The 20530-nt window shown below is 39.9% G+C and overlaps 1 protein-coding gene across 2 annotated transcripts in view; it reads right to left on the reverse strand.

The window, feature by feature from the left end:
- Positions 1 to 18284, reverse strand: part of SNTG1 (syntrophin gamma 1) — a 191938-nt gene extending 173654 nt beyond the window's left edge. For both annotated transcript variants that reach the window (XM_024127073.2, XM_024127072.2), the window contains exons 1-2: positions 18258 to 18284; positions 10428 to 10562 (exon numbers count right to left, since the gene is read on the reverse strand). In XM_024127073.2, the coding sequence (XP_023982841.1) occupies positions 10428 to 10562; positions 18258 to 18284 (162 nt within the window). The remainder of the gene's footprint in view (positions 1 to 10427; positions 10563 to 18257) is intronic.
- Between the last annotated feature and the right edge of the window lie 2246 nt (positions 18285 to 20530).

A 20530-nucleotide genomic window follows, 5' to 3' on the forward strand; every position in this document is an offset into this window, starting at 1 on the left:
ATAGATAGATAATATTCTATACATATACATATACGCAAACACACACACAATGTGAGATAGAGAGATAGATAGATACATGATAGATAGAGTGAGCTTAGGGAAAGATTTATATTATTTATATGTAGTAAACAAACTTAAAATTAAGAAGAGTAGAAACACAAAATGCAAACTTTTTTTGTTTTTTTTTTAATGGAAAGAAGAAAGGGCATGAGTGAGGGCAGGGGAGGCTTCAGAGTGAAGGGTAACATTTTCCTTCTTAAACTGGTGACGGGCACATGGGTGACCATATCCTTCTTGTTCTGTGAGTTCAAATTATATGTTATAGAAATGCATTTCTATAAATATGTAAGTGGAACAATCTGGCCTAGAGCTGGTCTGATGCCAGCACCCGTGCTCTGTCTGTTGATGTGGGTGCACAGTCACTTGGCAGGCGGGGCTGGTCTCATGTACATCAGTCCTTAATCCTCACCTGGTGCACCTGTGACAACGCACATCACCTTTCCTACGAGAAGGCATTCCTTTCTTGGATAATTCGGTAGTAGAGAGATTACCAAATAGTGAGCAACAATCCAGAAGACCACCTCTGTGCATATAGGTTGTAAGTATTAAGATTAATAAAGGAAAAATGATTTTATTGCATGAGTTATTTGAAAATGCTAAACATAAAATAACAGGGATTTAAAAATATACTATTAATAAGGGACACACCCAGATTGGTGACTGTAGGCTGATCCAAGTTGGCAGAGAAACTACATCTCAAACCAAATAAATTAGCAATCTGGATTGAGAAGCCATGGTTATTAAGGTGGCAGAAACTATTATGTGTATGTCCAATGTATGACAACCATAATAGGATTTAAAAATTAGAAGACTAACTCAGTGTGTATGATGGTGATCACTTGTTATTCTGTCTATCCAAGTATTTCATTCACTATTTCAAAAGAAGAGTTTGTTATTATTCTTACATACTTTTATTTCAGTAATTGTGCATGTAATCATTATAATATATTCAGGCACACAACTGGATGTTTCTTACAAAGACTCAGTGGCAATAAACTTCAAAAGTAATATAATAAAGAAATGATGTTTTTGTTCTAAAAATGAAAGATTTAAGACTTGTCAATAAATTTGCTTTATACATGAGAAGCAAATCTTTTGTTAAAGTTGTTTTGAGGGTAAAATAAAACTTACGGTGCAGGATAGATAAACGCCTTTAAAAATCTGCATTTTACAAAGCATGTTAAGCATAATGTCCTTAATATCCTTTATATACATTGTATACCTAACGACGATCTCGTGAGAAAAATTAGCTCAGTTTATAGAGGGTACTTCTCCCATTTCTTTACCATTATTGTTCTTGGGGTAAATATCATCATTCATTTTCTTCTTCATTTGGAAGATTCTTCAACTAATAACACCAGACTGTCTACTGCATCTTGTCTGTGTGTCACCATCCCAGGAGCTGCCAGCATCATGACCTCGTTGTTGCCAGGGCACCACTGCTGTTGCAGGTGACCTATCACAACTGCTGCCACTGAGGGACCATCCCCATGTGGCCAACACCAGGGGTCTGGAGACAACATCTTTACTGGAACTAGTCTTCCTTCCAGGACCTCCTCATCTACTGCAGCTTAAGCCCTGGGAAATTTAGGAACATCAGTGGCCCCAGTGGTGACTGCTGACTGTTGGAAAAAACAACCACCACACGAGGAACAGGAGAGAAGGGTTCCGGCCGGCACTGTCTTGTGAAGCTAGCAACTTCTCTGACAACAACAGAGAAAGCACCCTAGGTTCAAGATCATCCTTCGTTCATCCTTCTTTTATAAAATCACAGCGAGCTAGGCCACAGTGACCTACCTATAACTATTATTTTTTTTAATTTTTAGAAGTATGCATACCCTCTCCTTTCCTAATCTTATTAGCGGCATTTTTGGAATGGCTGTCTCCAAAATAGAACAGGTTAAAAGGAGAAGCAGACACATAAAATACCCTTCATTGCTTCATTCGTAAATATAAAATCAAATGTAAAAAAGATCAGGATTAAGCCGATAGCTTCTGTTTTAATTTTACTTACTAATGACCCCTTTTACCTCTAAAACTGATTGGGGAAAAATCAAATATATTTACTTAGAATAGATCAAATTTTATTGCATGTTCTAATAGGTACTTGTTGGCATTGAGATTTCTTTTTCAAATTTGAAAAATATATAGAATGTGTATGTTGTGCGTGTGTGCGTGTGCGTTCACAGATTCTGATTTCTGTATTAAATGGCTCTTTGATGGGAAAAAAGAGAAAAAAAATCTGAGGATACACATACCACCCATCTTAGCTGACCTGGTGAGAATCCACCCCAGTGAGCACACAGCCTACTGTAGCTGCAATCTCTCTCCTGATCAAATTTTCCACAGATAATGAACCTCACCCCCGACTTCTCTGCATCCCATCCCATCCCATTCCATCCCATCACGTGTGGAGTGAACGCTGACTCTTATCGCGAAAGGCAGATATTAGCTTCTCTTAACATTGCCTTCAGGAAATTATGGTTTCACGTGTGGGATTACTAACTGCATGTTTTCTCTCACAAGGAAAGCTAAAGGAAGTTGCCTAACGTTGCTGATTCTAAATCCTAACGACGCTCATTAGAACTCTACTGATTATATTGACGCTATATATCTGGCAGCTCTGCCATATTTAGACTTTAATTTCCAAGATTTTCTTATCTTTTACTGGCAACACCTTTGAAACTGGTGTCTCTCTGATGAAATATGCGGCCATCTCATATTGATTTTAGTCTCATTGGCCTTCTAAAAATATTTTGCCAACATTTAAAACCAGCCTTGGCTAAATGTGATGTTCCTTCAGGGCAGCACTGAAAGAGATAATATCCCAGGGACAGACACAGCTTCTTCTGACTTAGGGGGCTGGTCACTCAGGAGACTGACAGGGACCGAACATTTCAATTTCTGAGCATAAGGGAAGGTGATTTCTTCCTCTTATAGTAACTGAAGCTTTCACATTTCTATCTGATGGACAATTGCTCTGTATCATTCTGATATATGTAACATAAGTGTATATATATATGTAATATATCTTTTCCAAAAAAAAAAAAGGAGAAAGAAGGAAGGAAGGAAGGAGGGAAGGAAAGAAGGAAGGAAGGAAGGGAAGGAAAGAAAGGAAGAGAAAGAAAGGAAGGAAGGAAGAAAGAAATTGACCACTACTCTTTTATTAACTAAAAGAAAGAAAGGGCAACCCCGTGGGAACAATTTAATCAGCCTTGACAGCCAGAACCATGATTCAGGATAATTTAAATGGTCTGTGACAAAAGAATAGTTAACAGTCTGCAGAATGTCCATTTTCTTTAGTTAGCGGGAGCCTGTGGATTTAGGACCCGGTGTGACTCCACGGATGTTAGTGTGAAGTGTGCTGGAAGCTCAAGTTCAGCATTATTCACCCCAACAAAACACTCCGAAATAAGTCTGTTAATAAGCTACAAATTAAATCTACCTGCTAAGCCACTACAGCTATCTAGGGAATCCAGGGAGCTGCCTGTATGACACTTGCTGCAGTTTTCTTCTGAAGTCATACATGACAACACTGTTAAGATGATGTCTTCAATGTTATTGCACAATGATAAACTTTAAAACTTCCTGTTTTATGATAAAATTGTTCTGTCAAATTCAATTTAACATCACCTATTGAAAAGGGGACAACAGGCCCCAGTGGAGTCCCTTGTGCTAAGCCCACATCACCAGACACTTTAACACGTAACCTAAGTGCAGTTTCAGTCTCTCCCAGGACTATCTATCGCACGGATTAACCACTCAACCTGGAATCCGCTGCTCAGTGCTAGAGAGTGACCCTCCCCCACAGGCCCCTACCACTCCCCTTAGGAGGGTGACCTTCCCTGAAGCAAAGCATTCCTTGTTAATCATTTCCTTTTTCTTCCCCCATTCCGCCTTTAAGAACCTTCCCCTTCTGCAGCTCAGTGGAGCGCCTTTCTATTTGCCAGATGGGGTGCCACCCAATTCATGAAATTTTGAATAAAGCCAATTAGCTCTTTAAATATACTCTGTTGATTTTCGTTATTTATCAGACTTGGTGCCCGCGGCAGGAAGGACCAGAGGAGACTTTGGAAGGCTTTGGGGACGATGAGAAACACAGATGTGGTTCCGGAGAAGCCTTTGAGCTCTCCGTCTTCATCACCGTTTCTGAGAGCTCTCGGTCCCGAACACGGTGTCTGATCCGCTTTTCCGTCCAGGGCTCAGCGGGTCAGCTTGAGCAGGCAGAGGGCTCCATCCAGAAGCCCAGTCCCCGGCCCTGGGTTCAGCCTGCATTTCCCAGTTGTCTGGAACCCCATTCTCCAGGTCCCCTCCCCAGTCCCCACTTACTGGGCTCTGATGGTTCACTGCTGGGAATTGCTGGTGGTGTGTTAAGGTGCATGGGCTTGTTTGTCTTGTTTTGTGTAGATGAAGGCTATTTTGCTAATGGGGATCTTGGAAGCCAAAAAAAAGCCCCCCAATTGGCGTGTACGAGTCAAGAGTTTAAGAGCTGCGAGAACGCTTGCCACCGACCCTCCTGTGTCTGCTAGGATAATGGGTCAGAACAGGCTAGACTGAGGCTAGTCACCCGCCAACCTCAAGAAAATGTCTGTGTGACGAAGTACACGGTAAACCATCACACAGTCTCCAGCCCAGCAGCACATCCCTTTCAAGTATTGTTTTGGCTCCAAGAGAACTGAAGGCTTAGCTTAAAAAAGGTAAAATAAACCAACCAACAAATAAATAAATAGTGAAGATGGGAACCTTAAAATCCAAACACTTAGAGACAACCGCAGGGTTATTATTTGGCCTACTTCAAATATTGTTGCGTTAGGAACAGGAAGTCTGGAGGAGAGGGAGAGAGATGGGGGAACGGCTTGCCAGTGGAGCAGTCAGAACACACAACATTTACCAATTAAACTCACCGTCTTGCAGGGGCACAACTCATGGTGCCACAAAACGATGACAACGGTAACATCCAGAATCACTGATCACTGATTCCCATAAAGTACAGTAATAGCGAAAACATTTGAAATATTGCAAGTACTACCAAAATGTGACACAGAGACACAAAGTGAGCAAATGCTGTTAAAAAAAGGTACTAAGAGACTTGCTCGACACAGCGTTGCCATAAAACTTCAATGTGTAAAAATTCAATACCTGTGAAATGCAATAAAGCAAAGTGCAGCAAAATGAGGTATACATGTAGCTTCATTTAAAACAAATTCATTGCAAAACAGTAATAAAATTTTAAGGATATAAGAGGTACCCCCCCCCCCAAAAAAAGAGAAAGCTTATGAGGCTGACCTAACCCTGGTGAACCCTCTCTCCTCCTTTGCTGGAGTGCAGTACTTGCTCTACTAAGCTGTCTCAATTGCCTTTTCCCTCTGAAGAGAAGAGTCGACCATAAACAAAGCCAAGTCAGTGGCCTTACAAACAGCGTATCTACCCTCAAAGGGGGACCCCCATTTGGGCCCCTCCCAAAGCTGACAGGACTCTGAGGGCTTTCTGGGAGACTGCTACATTATTTCCTGAAACAACTATGAAAAACAGAAATTAAAATTTAAAAAGAAAACCTTCTAAAGCTTTGTAAAGGATTTATGGGTGGATCAACCTATGATGTCATTTAAGTTGCAACCAAATTCCTTGAGGAATTAAAGGCAACTGTCCTCACCTTACAAATCTTTGCAAATCTAAAACTGCCGCTAAAGAGGCAATTCAAAATTTACCTATTCCTTTTTACCAATTCCCAAACTTTCCCTATTTATCTTAAAAGGCTTGTAACTTGCATTCTTTCTCTGTGCCTCTAAGATGTAAATGTTAAAGTACAAACTTCAGAGAGGTAATGTTTATCCAAAGAAAAATCAAAAGAGGGAAAGGTCATTTGAATCTTAGTTTTAGACATCTGTGCAGGTAGCCTTTACTTATTCCATCTTCCAGAAAAGCTACTTAGATCCAACTTCTTTTGTAACTAGTAAAACAGGATCTATGAGGTCTCAGTTTATGTCTGTCTATATGTTTATGTGGGTATATGTATATGTATCTTATGTGACATTTTCCTACCACTGATGGTACTGCAAAAAATAATTAGTAAAAAGGCTCCATTTAATTGGCTTAAATAAAACAAAGTTCTTATATAAATGAAATTCTCAGAAATATAACAGAAACTAACCCAAATGAATTTCAGATTCATGTGATATGGGAAAATATAAAAGCTAGTTTAAGGTTGTTGGTTTAATTGAAATAGGCATGTCTTTAGAGTTATCAGCATTAAATAAAACTTTTATTCTACCTGAATTTACTAACCAAATTAATTAATGTTATCTCTATTACAAAAATTGTCAGCCAGAAAAATAACTCAGAATAATGACTGACGTTGTCCAATGTCTAATGAAGTGTTTCTGGGTAGTCCTTGTAAGAATAATTTAAATAGATATACGCAGGATAAAAACTTTTTAGGGAAACTTTTTAATTTCCCTAAGTGTTTCTGATAACCTGAAACCTTAAAGTTTTGCTAAGTTAAATGATGAGTTAAGTTAAATTCTTTGAATATCCAGATCATTTCCAAACAAGATAAAATACTGAAACACTAATTATTGAAGACAGGTTTATCTACTTCCACTTCCTTTTACAGGAAAACTAAAGATATTTGGGTTTATTAATAAACAAGTCCCGTGTCATGCTGAGAAACTTACTATGAGAAAACACGCATTTCTAGAAATTATAAAAAATAGTTACAGATTTATAAAAAATATTTACAAGCCACAGAATGCTAATGTAAAAGACAGTTCACAAATGTTTACTTATTTATTTTCACTAAAAATTAAAGCTTTTTAGGGTTAAAATTTCTAATATATGGAGTTAAAACTACTAGAAATTATAAGAGAAACAACTCTGGATGCAAGGAAAATAGATGTGTTTTGAGGTAAAATAAGGTATGGATATGGAGATTCATTTTTGTTAGGGAAAAAGAAAGTAATTTTCTCCTAAAATAAAGCTGGTTGTTTCAAACTGCAAAAGAGGAAAAGGACAAACAATGGACATAGAAATTTGAAAACAGAGAGAGAGAGACAGAGAGAGAGGGAGAGTATTTTTTATGGTCAAGTTAGCTAAAAATTGAATTGTTATCTTTATAAATGTTTTTATTTTTTAATTTTTTTTTTGCGGTACGCGGGCCTCTCACTGCTGTGGCCTCTCCCGTTGCGGAGCACAGGCTCCGGACGCGCAGGCTCAGCGGCCACGGCTCACGGGCCCAGCCGCTCCGCGGCATGCGGGATCTTCCCGGACCGGGGCACGAGCCCGCGTCCCCTGCATCTATAAATGTTTTTAAATTAAGCTTTAATACCAATAGTGTACTTAGGTAACACTAAAACTTAGCTTTCTTTTATATGCTAAAATGACAAATTTTCCTTGGACAATTGATATGTTCTTGATAAGATATTCTGAAAGATTTTTCTTTACCATTTAAGAAATCCACTTAGAAAGCAAAACTTCTGTATTTTATCAAAATGATTTCCTGTGTTTCATGTTATCTTTATCATCTGGTCTTTGATTACTTAAGTAAACCAAGTCTTCTCAATATTAAAAGAGTTGTTTTGCTCAGAACAATGTAACCTTCTATACATGCCTTTGAAATCTTTTGTCACTTAATTAAATGTATCATTAAATATTGTTTCATACTTATCTGTGATTCTATTTAGTCACGTGTCCAAACCATTTGATAATTTTGACAAACTTCCCAAAATTAAGATTCTAAATAATGTCTTTTTGACCTGGACATAACTTTGGGATGTTCCAGAGGGCCCCTGAAACATCTCAAAAGATTTGTTCTCTCTCCTCATGAAAGGGGGGACGTTAGGCTAATTAGGCTTATTTGACAGGTTATATGGGAAATACTGCCAAATAAAAAGTAATACTGAGCTTTCTTCATGCTGTACTTGTATGGGTATATGTTATAAGTGTTCCTGAATTGTATAAAATTCCTAGAAATCTAATATGTCCTGGTATAATGTTATCAGTCATAATTCTATTTACTATCTTAAAATGTTGTCTGTTACAAAATATAACCACATTCCCTTGCCAATTCCATTACAATGAACTCTCATCAGATTTTTACTAACGAGCAGTTTTGAATCCTTTGTCATTTACAGTTATTGTTTTACTCTAATGTTTTTTCAGAAGTGTTCGTGCAAAAGTACTTCATCTTCAAGGAGATTCCAGGAAAGGACTTTTGACAAGGACAGGTTTCTGTACTTGTCAGAATGCTAGAGACGCCCTGGTTTGTTTGTTTGTTTGTTTGTTTTGCGGTGCGCGGGCCTCTCACCGTTGTGGCCTCTCCCGTCGCGGAGCACAGGCTCCGGACGCGCAGGCTCAGCGGCCGTGGCTCACGGGCCCAGCCGCTCCGCGGCATGTGGGATCCTCCCGGACCGGGGCACGAACCCGCGTCCCCTGCATCGGCAGGCGGACTCCCAACCACTGCGCCACCAGGGAAGCCCCTCCCTGGTTTGTTAACCCCTCTCTCTGGTTAATAATCCCAAACTTGGGGAAATTTGCATCTAAGCTCCGCCTAGGCAAAGAAAACACACAAGGCAAGAGAAACACTGTTGCGTGGTCTATTCACCCTTAAGACTTTACTTGCCTCCACGGCTGGCACCTTTCCAGTCCTGAGCCACAGGTTCGGATGGGAATTACCAGGAAGCATTCAAGATTCAGGGTTTGCTTCCTTTGGTAGGGCTGTCCCTCCCTGGTTAGGAGTAAACGTAAATGAGGCTGTGATCAGGAACCTCTCATTAACTCTTGAAAGTATTGCAGAATCCACTATTAAAACAACAGCTGCCCAGCAAAGATCCTTCGACTCTCTGGCCAAAGTTGTTTTTGATAAGAGGACGCCCTTGATTAGCTTTTAGCTTGAGCCAGGAGGTGTCTGTGCCGTGGCCAATACCGCCTGCTACACCTGGATTAACACTTCTGGAGAAGTTGACGCTCACGTACATAAGATCAAGCAACTTGGCTTAAGAAGGTGACCCCTTCGGTGGGGTCTTTCTGTGACTTATTTGACTTCAATTGGTTTGGGTCTTGGCCATAACTCCAAAGTGCGCTCCAAATACTGGGGATATTATCTTGCTTACAACAATCATAGTAGTTTCCCGGGTGAATTGCGTTTTCCCAAGAGCTTTAAATCCAGTTCTCAGCCACTAACCACCAAGTAAATGACCTCCCTAATACAAGACCTCCAGAAAAGGAACAGTGAGAATGACCAATTAGATACTGCGAACCCGAAGCGGTGACTGTCCCAGGGATTAAACAAAACAGCATGCCCTTGTCGATACCACACAGAGGATCAGATAAAACCACGAGGGCTTCAGAGCAGTAGCTGAGAGGGGCACTCACGCCTTACATTTGGATCACATCTCTCAGAGAAGCCAAGAGTCTGAGCAAAAGGGGAAAATTGTTAAAAAAGAGAGAATAGGCCCAAGATGGAATCACTTGTGCTAGGACCACGTCACCAGACTGAAACTTAATACTTAACCTAACTGAAGTTTCAGCCTCTCCCAGGACTGTCACCTTTAGCCAGTCAACCTGGAATTCCCTGGTCAGCGCTAGTGAGTAAACCTCCTGCCCTCACAGACCCCATCTATTCCCCTTGGGAGGACAACCTCCACTGAAACAAGACATCCTTTGGGGAAAATTTCCTTTTCCTGCCCCCTTTCTCCCTTTGAAAACCTCTTCTTTCAAACAGCTTGGCAGATGGGGTGCGGCCCGATTCATGGATCATTGAACAAAGCGAATGAGATCTTTAAATTTGCTCGGTTAAAATTGTGTTATTTAACACACCTAAGGATGTCCTCCAGAGCTGTACTTCAGCACCAGGGAGAGGACCGATGGGTTCTGAGACAATTTATGGCTCCTTCAGAGACTGGATTAGCATCAGGGTCATCCGTTAACTGTTGAGAGCACAGACAGAGCTTGCTACAGCACCTAGCTTGATTCTATGGAGGAGGCCCACGGAATCATTCATGCACAATCCCCTGGGGAGACGCCTTAGCACTGAGTTCCGGAACCACGACCTAAAGCCTCCTGCCATTCAGTCCTCGGTGTTGAAGTGTAGAACCCACCCTCTCAGGAATACAAATACAAGTGTCACTCTAGTCACATAATGACAACTCGGAGTCACTGAGACACCGAGCTGGAGATGGGCCCAATGTACGCCTCTGGACCCAAGTACACGTCCTTATACAAGGACACTGCTTACTAATACTGAAAACAAAAATTACTGGCTCTGAAAGTAAGAGAAAGAATAGTAAGTATTTTCTGTGAATAGACATTTTTATTAACAGCAACAATAAAAAAAACGCCAGAAAACTTCAAGGGAAGGAAGAGCTACTTACACCAGAATAGAAAGGCTCACCGGACACACATATCACATCCTGCTCCTGGATCATCAGGATGTCTTTGGCCAGGTGCAGCCGCACGTTGAAAGGCTCCTGATTACCATCCTGCAGCAAACAAACCCCTGTCTTTGTCTTCAGACAGAGGGGGGAAAAAAAAAAAAAAGAAAGCAAAACAGAGAAAAGAATTATACTTAGTTTATAGATTATAATTTTATGGCTTATTTAGAGCAAAACATGATGAATAACATCTGAAAGCTAGGGAAGATGCACTCCGATGAGTCTGAAACTTAATACAGGTACGCAGAAAAGTATAACCTTTTCACATAAAGTAGACCTCAGATAATAGAGATTATGTGAGAAAATCCCCACAAAGATTTGGAAAGTAAGGATTACAGTTTATACAGTATATTTGAAAAACAGTGGAAGTTTTGTTTAATACTTACAATCAATATAAATTGCATCATGGTTTTATTGAGATGCTATTCACACTGTATACAATTCAACCCTTTAAAGTGTTCAATTCAATGTTTTTAGTGTAGCCATATGCAGCCATTGCTATAACCAATTTTTGACCATTTTGATCACTCTGAAAAGAAACCTAATATTCCCATCTCCCCATCCTCCCACACCCAGTCCTAGGCGACCACTCATCTACTTACTGTCTTTCTCACAGAATTTTAAACCTGTAAACATACCTTCTTATCTTCTCTACCCTCCACTATTTGATCAACCCATTCACCAGCACACATGCACTTTGTACAGAGGAGGGAACCAGGATAAAGAGGTGAAGAACTGCTTGAATTAACACAGCTTATTAAGACACAGCCTGGCTTGAGACCCAAGATTTTTGATTCCCTTTCCACTGTTTTTGCTTCACACATTTCTGGGAATTGTGAAAACAGCCTGTGAATATTTCCAAACTTGTACTGCATGGCTTTAAACCATCAGCTTAGTGATCACAGAGGGAGTCCACACATCTTGTCCCTCCTGAAGCAGGTTAGGGTTATAATGGAAATATTCTCCTTAGCAAGGGCAGTTTACGGTCCCATTTATCAGAGATGCAGATGGAAGTTCTTTTGAAACAGAATATAATCGCTGGCTGTTACTCTGAACTAAAAAGTCAACAAAAACAATAACTACCTTGGAAATTACATTTTCATTTAGTAACCATTGAGCCATTCTTAATTTGGATAAAGGGAGAAGTACATAGAGACACATTTTTATCCTTACTATTTAACGAGCACAAAATCCCAGACAAATAATATGAGACTTTCCTTTGGAATATAAATTAGATGTGGATTGCTAGGGGTTTGTTTCTTTAAAAGAATGTTCCATAATGCTGATGAGAATATACTTAGATAGCGCAACTTCCAGAGATAACTCTTTCTGTAAATTGCTTTTTCCCATATGAAAATACATACCAGTATACCCTCTATTATATACAATGTTAAATTGGTCTGTAATTATTTTGTAAGTGTTATAATATCTTTTAAGGGAAAACAAGCTCTGCCAGGAGCCATGATGGCATCAGTCCCTCCTCTGAGGCTACGCATAGCTGGGGCCCCTAAATCGCATCCATTAATCTACCACAGAGCTTAACTCAAGTGCGTATGTCTAAAAGACAAAAGAATGTCAGCAAAAGCAAATTATATTTTCCTTAATACAGACGCAATTTTTGTACATTTTTCACGTGGAGAAGTCTCTCATGCTTACAAGGTGATCTTGGCCGGGGGCCAACATCAGGACTTCTGAGATGCACGGGAGAGGGGGCAGGAGATAATATCAAAGCTAAGGGAACGTAATTGGGCACATTTGCTGATTTTTAGATGTACAGTACATTCCAAGCCATTTTTCCCCCAGAAGTGTAATGGAATAGCTGGCGATCACAAATAAAGCTCTGTCTCAACTTGTGGATGAAAGAGGGGCTTTTCCCTGAGATCCCATAAATACATTATTGTTACACATCAAAGAGATCGCAAAGATCGCCAGGGAAAGTCTGAGGAACTAAAACACAGCTATGAGGTTTCTCTCGTCACATTTCTGATATGGTCAAAGCTCCATTCACTCAAGTAATGTGTGAAATGTCCCCTAACTATTAGATGGTTGTCTGGAAAACAGAACGCAGACTTGGAGCCCATGCTTGACTATTCAGAGGACAAGAGTGAAGGAAAATAAAGAATGAGGCAGGTTTTGTTAGAATTTTATATATATATATATATATATATATATATATATATATATACCAATACATAGCTGTTTGGAGAAAATAACAAACTGAGAGATAATGAAGCTAACAACACATTCACATTAAAATACATTTTCCAGGCATTACAGATGTTACATTTACTCTATTATGAAAATTCAGCTTACGGACATGAAAATACATTAAAAATCCGACGCACACATCCACTTTGTCAATACTGTGTAACATTAACAGTGAGTCAGACATGAATTAGACAATCATCTTTGGCCTCAGAGTATTCCTACTTCTAAAAATGTACATGTATAAATAACATGCAGTGTGATATTTGAGCACTTGATACAGGAGCAACATAGAGAAAGGACTTAACTATTCATGAGAGAAGGGGCATTAGAGGAGGCTCTGTAGATAGAAAAATGTGTGGCTTGTCTTGAAAAACTAAATCAAGAAAACAATAATTAGAGAAGGCAAAAGTAATTTTATCCAAAAGGGAAAAACTTGAGTGAACATATAGAAGCATGAGAATGCACGGTCCCCGGCTGCTGGAGAACGCAGCCCCGAGGCCGAGCCCGTGGTATGTGCGAGGGGCCGCGGCAGAAGGGCAGGGGGCGGGGCGGTCAGGCCCCCGTACGGTGTGCGCCGCGTGTGAACAGGCGGGAGGTGCCATGGAGGAATCTAAGAGCGGTGAAATAACATAAACGTTTAGAGTTAGGTCTTGTGAGTATATTTCTTACAGCAGAGAAGAAGATGGATAGGGACTGGGGAGGTGAGAACATAGTTACTGTTGACAGAAACATAAACCTTGAGCAGGAAACTTTGGGGGCGGGAAGCACCTGGCTCAGACCCGGAGCTGCTGCAGTAGAGGGAAGAAGAGGCGTACAATCCATTTGGGGCACCCCCTAGCTCAGGGCAGCACTGCTGGACTGCCATCACCGCTGTGAAAGGCGGGCATGTATCTCACTTACTCGGACTGTGCGCCCCGAAGTATTAATCCCCTTGACTCTGATAACCCAGGTCAGCCGTCCTCGTGGACGGGACAGAAGCAGAGGCGCAGAGATGGGTGAGAGTCAGGATTTGAACCCGGGCTGCCTGGCTCCAGGCTCCAGGCTCTTATCCCCTGGCCCTGGTCCCCTCATGCAGAGGTCTTTGAGGGGCTGCCTCCCCCAGTCTTCCCACATACGAGGACAAGGCTATCTGTGTCTTTCACCAGGTAGCACTTTGGTTACCAAGCATCTCCTTATGGGAGTGCAGAGAGTTCTGAGAAGGACACCATCTTGAACCAGCCATTCTTCATGGATCAGAGCAATGGCCAGTGAGGGAAAAATGAGACGGAAACCACTCTGGGCCTGGCGGATGCTTTTCCTGCCAAAGCTCGGCTGCTGAGGGAGCACAGGACACTAGCGGATACCGGGAGAGGCTTGACCCACATGGGCTCATCCCCCATGGGCTGCTACAGGGGTGAGAATGGACAACAGGGCACTGAGAGTGGCCCCCGGTGCAGCACAAACTAAAACACTGAGGGCTGTAAGGTCTTCACAGATCTGTGGACCCAGATGGTTCAAAAAATAAAACAATCATTCAAATAATGATCAGTCCCACATTTTAGTATAAACTTAAGACCTGCACTCAGCTTCTTTTTCTTTACTAACATAACAGTCATTTGTCTTCAGACTTTTTTAACTGGGGATGCATCACGCATGAGTGAGGAAATCCACATGCTACATATAACATACAAATATATTACATAATTATAAAACATACGTAAAACTTGAAAAGTGATAAATACATTCAAAGGTTGTTTTCCTGTCCCTGATGGATGATCCTACATTGCAGCTGGATTTTGCAAAACCCACACTGAAGACTATTTGCTTAGAGGAATATGAAAAGGCAATACCTCTTAATTACTTAAAAGGCAATATGTTTAAACATCTAGTCATTGACTTGTTTTCTGTGAATCAGTGAAGTGTGTTCATGAATTTACATGGATTTACTCTTTGTTTTAAAAACGAACCTCACATGTAAACTTATCAAGAATGTATGCTTCGCATAAACCAAGTACCTTTGGAAGTTTAAAAAGTAGACTATCACCCACTTACTGCTTGAAAGTTAAGACCTCTTTAATTTAGGTTCTAGTCCTTGAAAGAACACAAACTGTGTTTTCATGAAACTTTAATATCTGTGTTCCTTTAACCTTGAAGTGTGGAATTTGCAATGTCACATGTAATAAACTGCAAGAAACCAGGCAGAGACCGTTCTATGCACGATAGTCTTGTAGGAATCCTCATATTTCTGTATTTTGGTGGCCACACCTAATTTAACTTGTCCTGTAAGCCTATAGTTGTAAGTGACACGTTAATTCCTTATACTGTACCATCCTGTAGTAGCAGGGCACTAAATGCCGTTTCACACAAGATGTTTCAAACTGCATTTCACCCTTTCCTTTCCCTGCTGGGATGGTGTCTTACCTGGCCTCCTCCTTAGCTAAATTCCAGTCACTTTTCAAGCACTTGTACAAAACTTGTATCTCCTTGCAATCTTCAGAGACCCTTCCATCCAAAGATGAGTCCTTAATATTTGGAACTCAGGGCTTTCATTGAATAAATACATTCACCTAACAATTAATCATGTATTTAGGCATGACATATAGCGACTTCCATGACATTTAGATCCATGTCACATCATCTGACTTCACCTTATATGCTGTTATCTAAAGAAAATCTTAATAAGTTTTTACTCTTTTCATTTTTAAGGATTATTAACCTATAGGACCTAGTACAGTCTTTTATTCATACTAGGATTTTCAATATTTGTTGATTGAATCATAGCCACAGATTATATTTTATTATATGAGACTAAATTATATGTATGCATGAATTATTAAATTTATGCTATAGAGAAATATGTATTTTCATACTCAACACCCAGATGTAATCCTATTTTTTTTTTTTTTGCGGTACGCGGGCCTCTCGCTCTTGCGGCCTCTCCCGTTGCGGAGCACAGGCTCCGGACGCGCAGGCCCAGCGGCCACGGCTCACGGGCCCAGCCGCTCCGCGGCACGTGGGATCTTCCCGGACCGGGGCACGAACCCGTGTCCCCTGCATCGGCTGGCGGACTCTCAACCACTGCGCCACCAGGGAAGCCCGATGTGATCCTATTTTAAAGAATGTGGATATGAAAGTAAGCTATGAGGAAAACCCACACTAAAGATAGAATGTTGGTTCACTGGAACACATAGTTATTTTGACGACACTTTTAAAGGCGGAGAAGTCAGTAATTTTGCCTGGCTATGCATACACTTTTTCTTCTATAATGTGGGTTTTGCATTTGTCCTGATTGTATTCTCTCTCTTCATTTTTGTTTCTTGTCAGACTTTTGAATCTCAATTACTTAAAATAATTACAACATTTTCTTCTTAAGAGAAGAATTTTTTAAACAATAAATAACGCTTCTTTAAAAAAAAAGTCTGTATTAGATAATTAAGGTGTTTAAATGAAACTCATCTAGCCACACTTCTATCCCTTCACAAAGAAGAGACTTCTTGGCATCTGCGTGGTAACATTCTATCTGGATCTATCTGATGGACGTGGATATCAAATTTTCATCTTTAGTAGTTTATTATCAGTCAAGAGAAAGTCAAGAGAAAACAAGTTTCATTTAATGTATCTTTGGTGTAATTTTCAGCAATGTAGTACTTCAGCAAGAGGCCCAAAATTACTCAGGCATTCCAAGCTATACATTATGGTTTTGCTTTTACCTAATTCATTAAATGTCACTCAGCATTCTCTTAAAACCTCTCCATCTGCTCATCTGCAAAGTGGCAGAGTTAAGCTAAATTGTCTTTAAGGTGCAGATCCATTTAAACGTTCTAAGATTGTGAATTTCTGGCAAACTCTTTGATTCCGGTCCATCTTCAGGGCGATTTGATCATCCTCAGGGCACCATAGAGTCCTGCATCACTTCCAGTCCAGCCAGCATGTGGCAGACACACGGGAACTGCTCTGACAGTTCTGAGTAGGTCTGCTCCATGCTGGCAGCGTTGAAATGGTGAGATCCTCAAGGGATCATTGCCAGAGAGCAAGAACATCTACTACAGAAGTAAGGGTAAGAGGACCTCAACGGTATCACCATTGTAAAATACAGCTGAACCTTAGACAGAATTTGATGTATGTTTCAAATCAATGAATCAAAACATTTTGTGTAAGAAACGGTCTGGGAAATCAATCTTATACAGCCTCTCACGTCCAAGGTGAACCATGTGTTAGAAACATTGGCCACTGTCCAGTCTCTACCACATGCGTCTCCGATGTGTGTCACGTTGTCTCATTCACACAAATATCCGTTCAGATTGATGGGTGCTTTACCACCCAAAACGTAAGATAAAACTTTAAAAGAACTTGTAGGTTTACTACATTCATACAAAATTAACAGTATGATAACACGTACTGTATTTACAACCAGAAATGACACAATTAAAATTTATGCTTCTAAGTTTTAGCTCGGAAGACAGTAATTTTTTTTTTTAAGTATGAACCTTTGAAAGGGACTGAATTAAAAGATGAATAAGTTACACATTCTGACCTTATAATATTCAGGGTAGCATGTGAGAGAGGTCTGTAAACAAATAGCTATAATATAATATAATTTGAAAAGTGCTAGCATGTATAAAGTATTTTAAAAAGTATTACCATACTTAAGCTTTGAAAATTAAAAAATAAGCATAAGTATTGAAGGAATGAAAGTAATTTATTATTTTTTCTGAACAACCTAAAATTGAACCTACTGTGACAAATATTTTTTTAAAAAAGATATTTTTGCAAGAAATTTAACACATGACATTTCACTAAAAGAACAATTTTGACAAATGTTAATACTGAAGATTTTTTAAACTTTATTATAGGTAATCTAGTTATAGCTGTTTTTTTCTTGGGTTATTTATACATACTAAAATATTTTAAACCTTTTAAGCAAATATGAACTATTTTAACATATGAATATTTGCATTTTGCCTGAAGAGTGAAAAGACAATGCTTTGAATGTTGCATGGGAAGATAATCTTTCTTCCTAAAATAGGAGAGCTGCGTTCCTGGGGCCCCAAGTCCATGCACTGTTGACTGCACACTTGAACGGATGGCCTTTAACATCCTTGAAAGAGCAATGGATGCATCACTTCCGCTCACACCGAATGTGATGACAGCTCTACAGAGAGTCGCCATACATCAATACTTAATGCTGAAATACTTAAAGAATATGGGAATCATAAAATCAAAGGCTTTTAGTGCTGAAAGGGACCTTAGATGTCTTCTAATTTATAACCATTTATGTGAAAAGAATTAGTTCCAGCTCTTTCACTACCTGGAGCCTTCAGCGCAAAGTTTGTGGGGAGAGACAATTCAGTCCAATGAAACATGCGCCAGTCTTCTTGAAGGAAGACTGAAATCCCGGGGCTTCCCCAGGCCCGTGAGGCCTTTCCAGTCTTGCAGAGACAGCTCGTGCTCTGGAAACACCGTGGGCCCATCACCCGTCCCTCTGTGGAAAGCCATTTTCCACGTAAATACGTAAGGGAGGGCCCAGCGTTCCCTGTCTATCACCTGTTTCCCCTCATCAAAAACAGAAGGCATGTGACCTACCTCCTCACAGGTAGTCCTGAAATCCATGTGCTGCAGCACCGCAAAGGATGTCGTCTGAAAAGACAGAGAAAGGCCATCAAGCACAGCATCGAGGGGCAGAGAGGAGGACGTAACGAAGTACAATAAATTAGGCAGCGGAGCCAGCAGGCAAACTGTTTACAGCCACCTGTAAGGACAAGAACTCCCAGGGCACAGTGAAGAGGCAGGAGGAGATGAAACGTCTTCACCTCCAGCTTCTGTGAAGAATAACCCTACGGCCATGGTTCCGCGGGCCGAGGATGAGCATTTCCAGGCCCCTCTCCCTCCACCCGCATCCGCATGGGATCCAGGGCGGGATCAGCCTCCTGCTCAGGGGCTGGCTCATTCCTGCATCCACTCTGAAGCCCCACTTGGCAACTGGGGAAGAAACTTCAAAAGGAGTAATTAAAAGTTGCCTTTCATGTGCTTATCTCTTGATAAAAGGTTGACTAACTTTTCTCTTTTTAATTAAAAAGCTACATGCATGAATAATTCTCTCTGGAACTTAAAGTGTAATTCACAAACAGAGTGATCTAAGAAAGCAAGCTATTTATCAGGGTGAATAATATAAAGATAAATCAATGTATGAAATATCTAATACAGATTCATTTAGGGGTCACCGTAGTATCTAAATGATAGGCATAGACTTAAATGCACATACATGCATATAAGTCTTGTTTTATTTTAAATGCTTTTGGAGAGTTTTGTTTTAATTATGTGAAGAACTTAATAAAACTAAGGGTTGTCATAGAAAATTGACATCCTGTCAGTATAATAAATGCGGAGCCAAAATATAACAGTTTAGGTAAATGAGACTCCCAAGTAAAATGAATGGTGAATTCCGAAATAGAAGACTTTATACACCTCAAATTACTGCTCCTCTCAGCTTTGGGGACAGTAGACTATCTTGTCCTCTTTGTCATTTTCTGTTGTGTGAGACTGATGAACACTTGATCAAGTGTGAGTGGAATGGAGTATGTTGTCACTGGATTATTACTGTTGCCTTTGAAAGAAAAGAGATTGACCATTTTCGGTAGTAACTGAACATGCCACATAATATATTATTTTCCATAAATAAGTCTTGTGGGTGGTGAGCCTGATTTGGTTTGACTGGAAAGCATAAGGAGGCTGAGTTTAGTAAAGTTAGGTAAGAACAAATCATGAGCAAATAAAAGGGCAATATGATGTTGAAATTATAACCTGATGATATGAATTATTTATTTAGTGTCCGTGAGAAATTTGCCATTAGTTTAACTATTATTTTTCAAACTTACTCTTAAGATTGTATTTGAAAGAACTGCAAATATCTACTTATCACCAACTCTGACATGAAGTTATTCCTTTTCTATAAAAGTAGGAGAATTTCAGTATTTATTGATTACATAAAAACACAGTGTCTCTAGAATCAATTTCCTGCTACTAAATGCAACCAGAGAAAATAGACATGAAAGTATTTAACCACCATCTAAACATAATCTCTATTCGAGTAGGGGGTGTATCTATGCCTTCTACCATTTTTAACACATCTTCCTTGTTTTCTTAATTTTCCATTGGCTTTCATGAAAATATCTGGTAATAATATCAGGTATTTATTCAGAAAAAGAATTAATGTAATATGCTAAGCAATTTAATTATTAGGTAACATAAATTTCATAGCTATCATAAAACTGTTTTCAGTGATTAGAAATTTAAAAACTGGAATAAAAGTTGTATTTTATACGTTTAAAAATTTCTGAGACCTTTTCTGTACAAAGTTTTATGTTAGAGTGGTTTTAGATTTACAGAAGTATTGTGAAAATAGCACAGAGGGTTCCCACATACCCCACATGCCTTTCCCTCTATTATTCACATCTTACATTTATGCACACCATGCCTTAGTATGGCACACGGTGTGTAACATTGTTACAGCTAATGAACCAGTACTGTGGTCTTATTGTTAAGGCCCTACTTCTTTGAACTTTCCTTGTTTTTACCCCCAGTGTCCTCTATAGTTCCCAGGAACCCATCCCAGATGCCACCGTGTCTCGCCACGCTCCTCTTGGCTATGACCAGTTCTCAGACTTTCCTTCTTTTAATGACTTTGGCAGTTATGAGGATTATTGGTAATTTGTAGAATGTTCTTCCATTGGGATTATTCTGACGTTTTTCTCATGACTGTAGTGGGGTCATGGGTTTTGGAGAGGAAGACCAGAGATAAATGCCACTTTACCACCTCACATCGGAGAATCACAGTAAACACGCCTTATCCCGGCTGC

Source organism: Physeter macrocephalus, chromosome 15 (assembly GCF_002837175.3).
Source record: "Physeter macrocephalus isolate SW-GA chromosome 15, ASM283717v5, whole genome shotgun sequence".
Lineage (NCBI taxonomy): Eukaryota > Metazoa > Chordata > Mammalia > Artiodactyla > Physeteridae > Physeter > Physeter macrocephalus.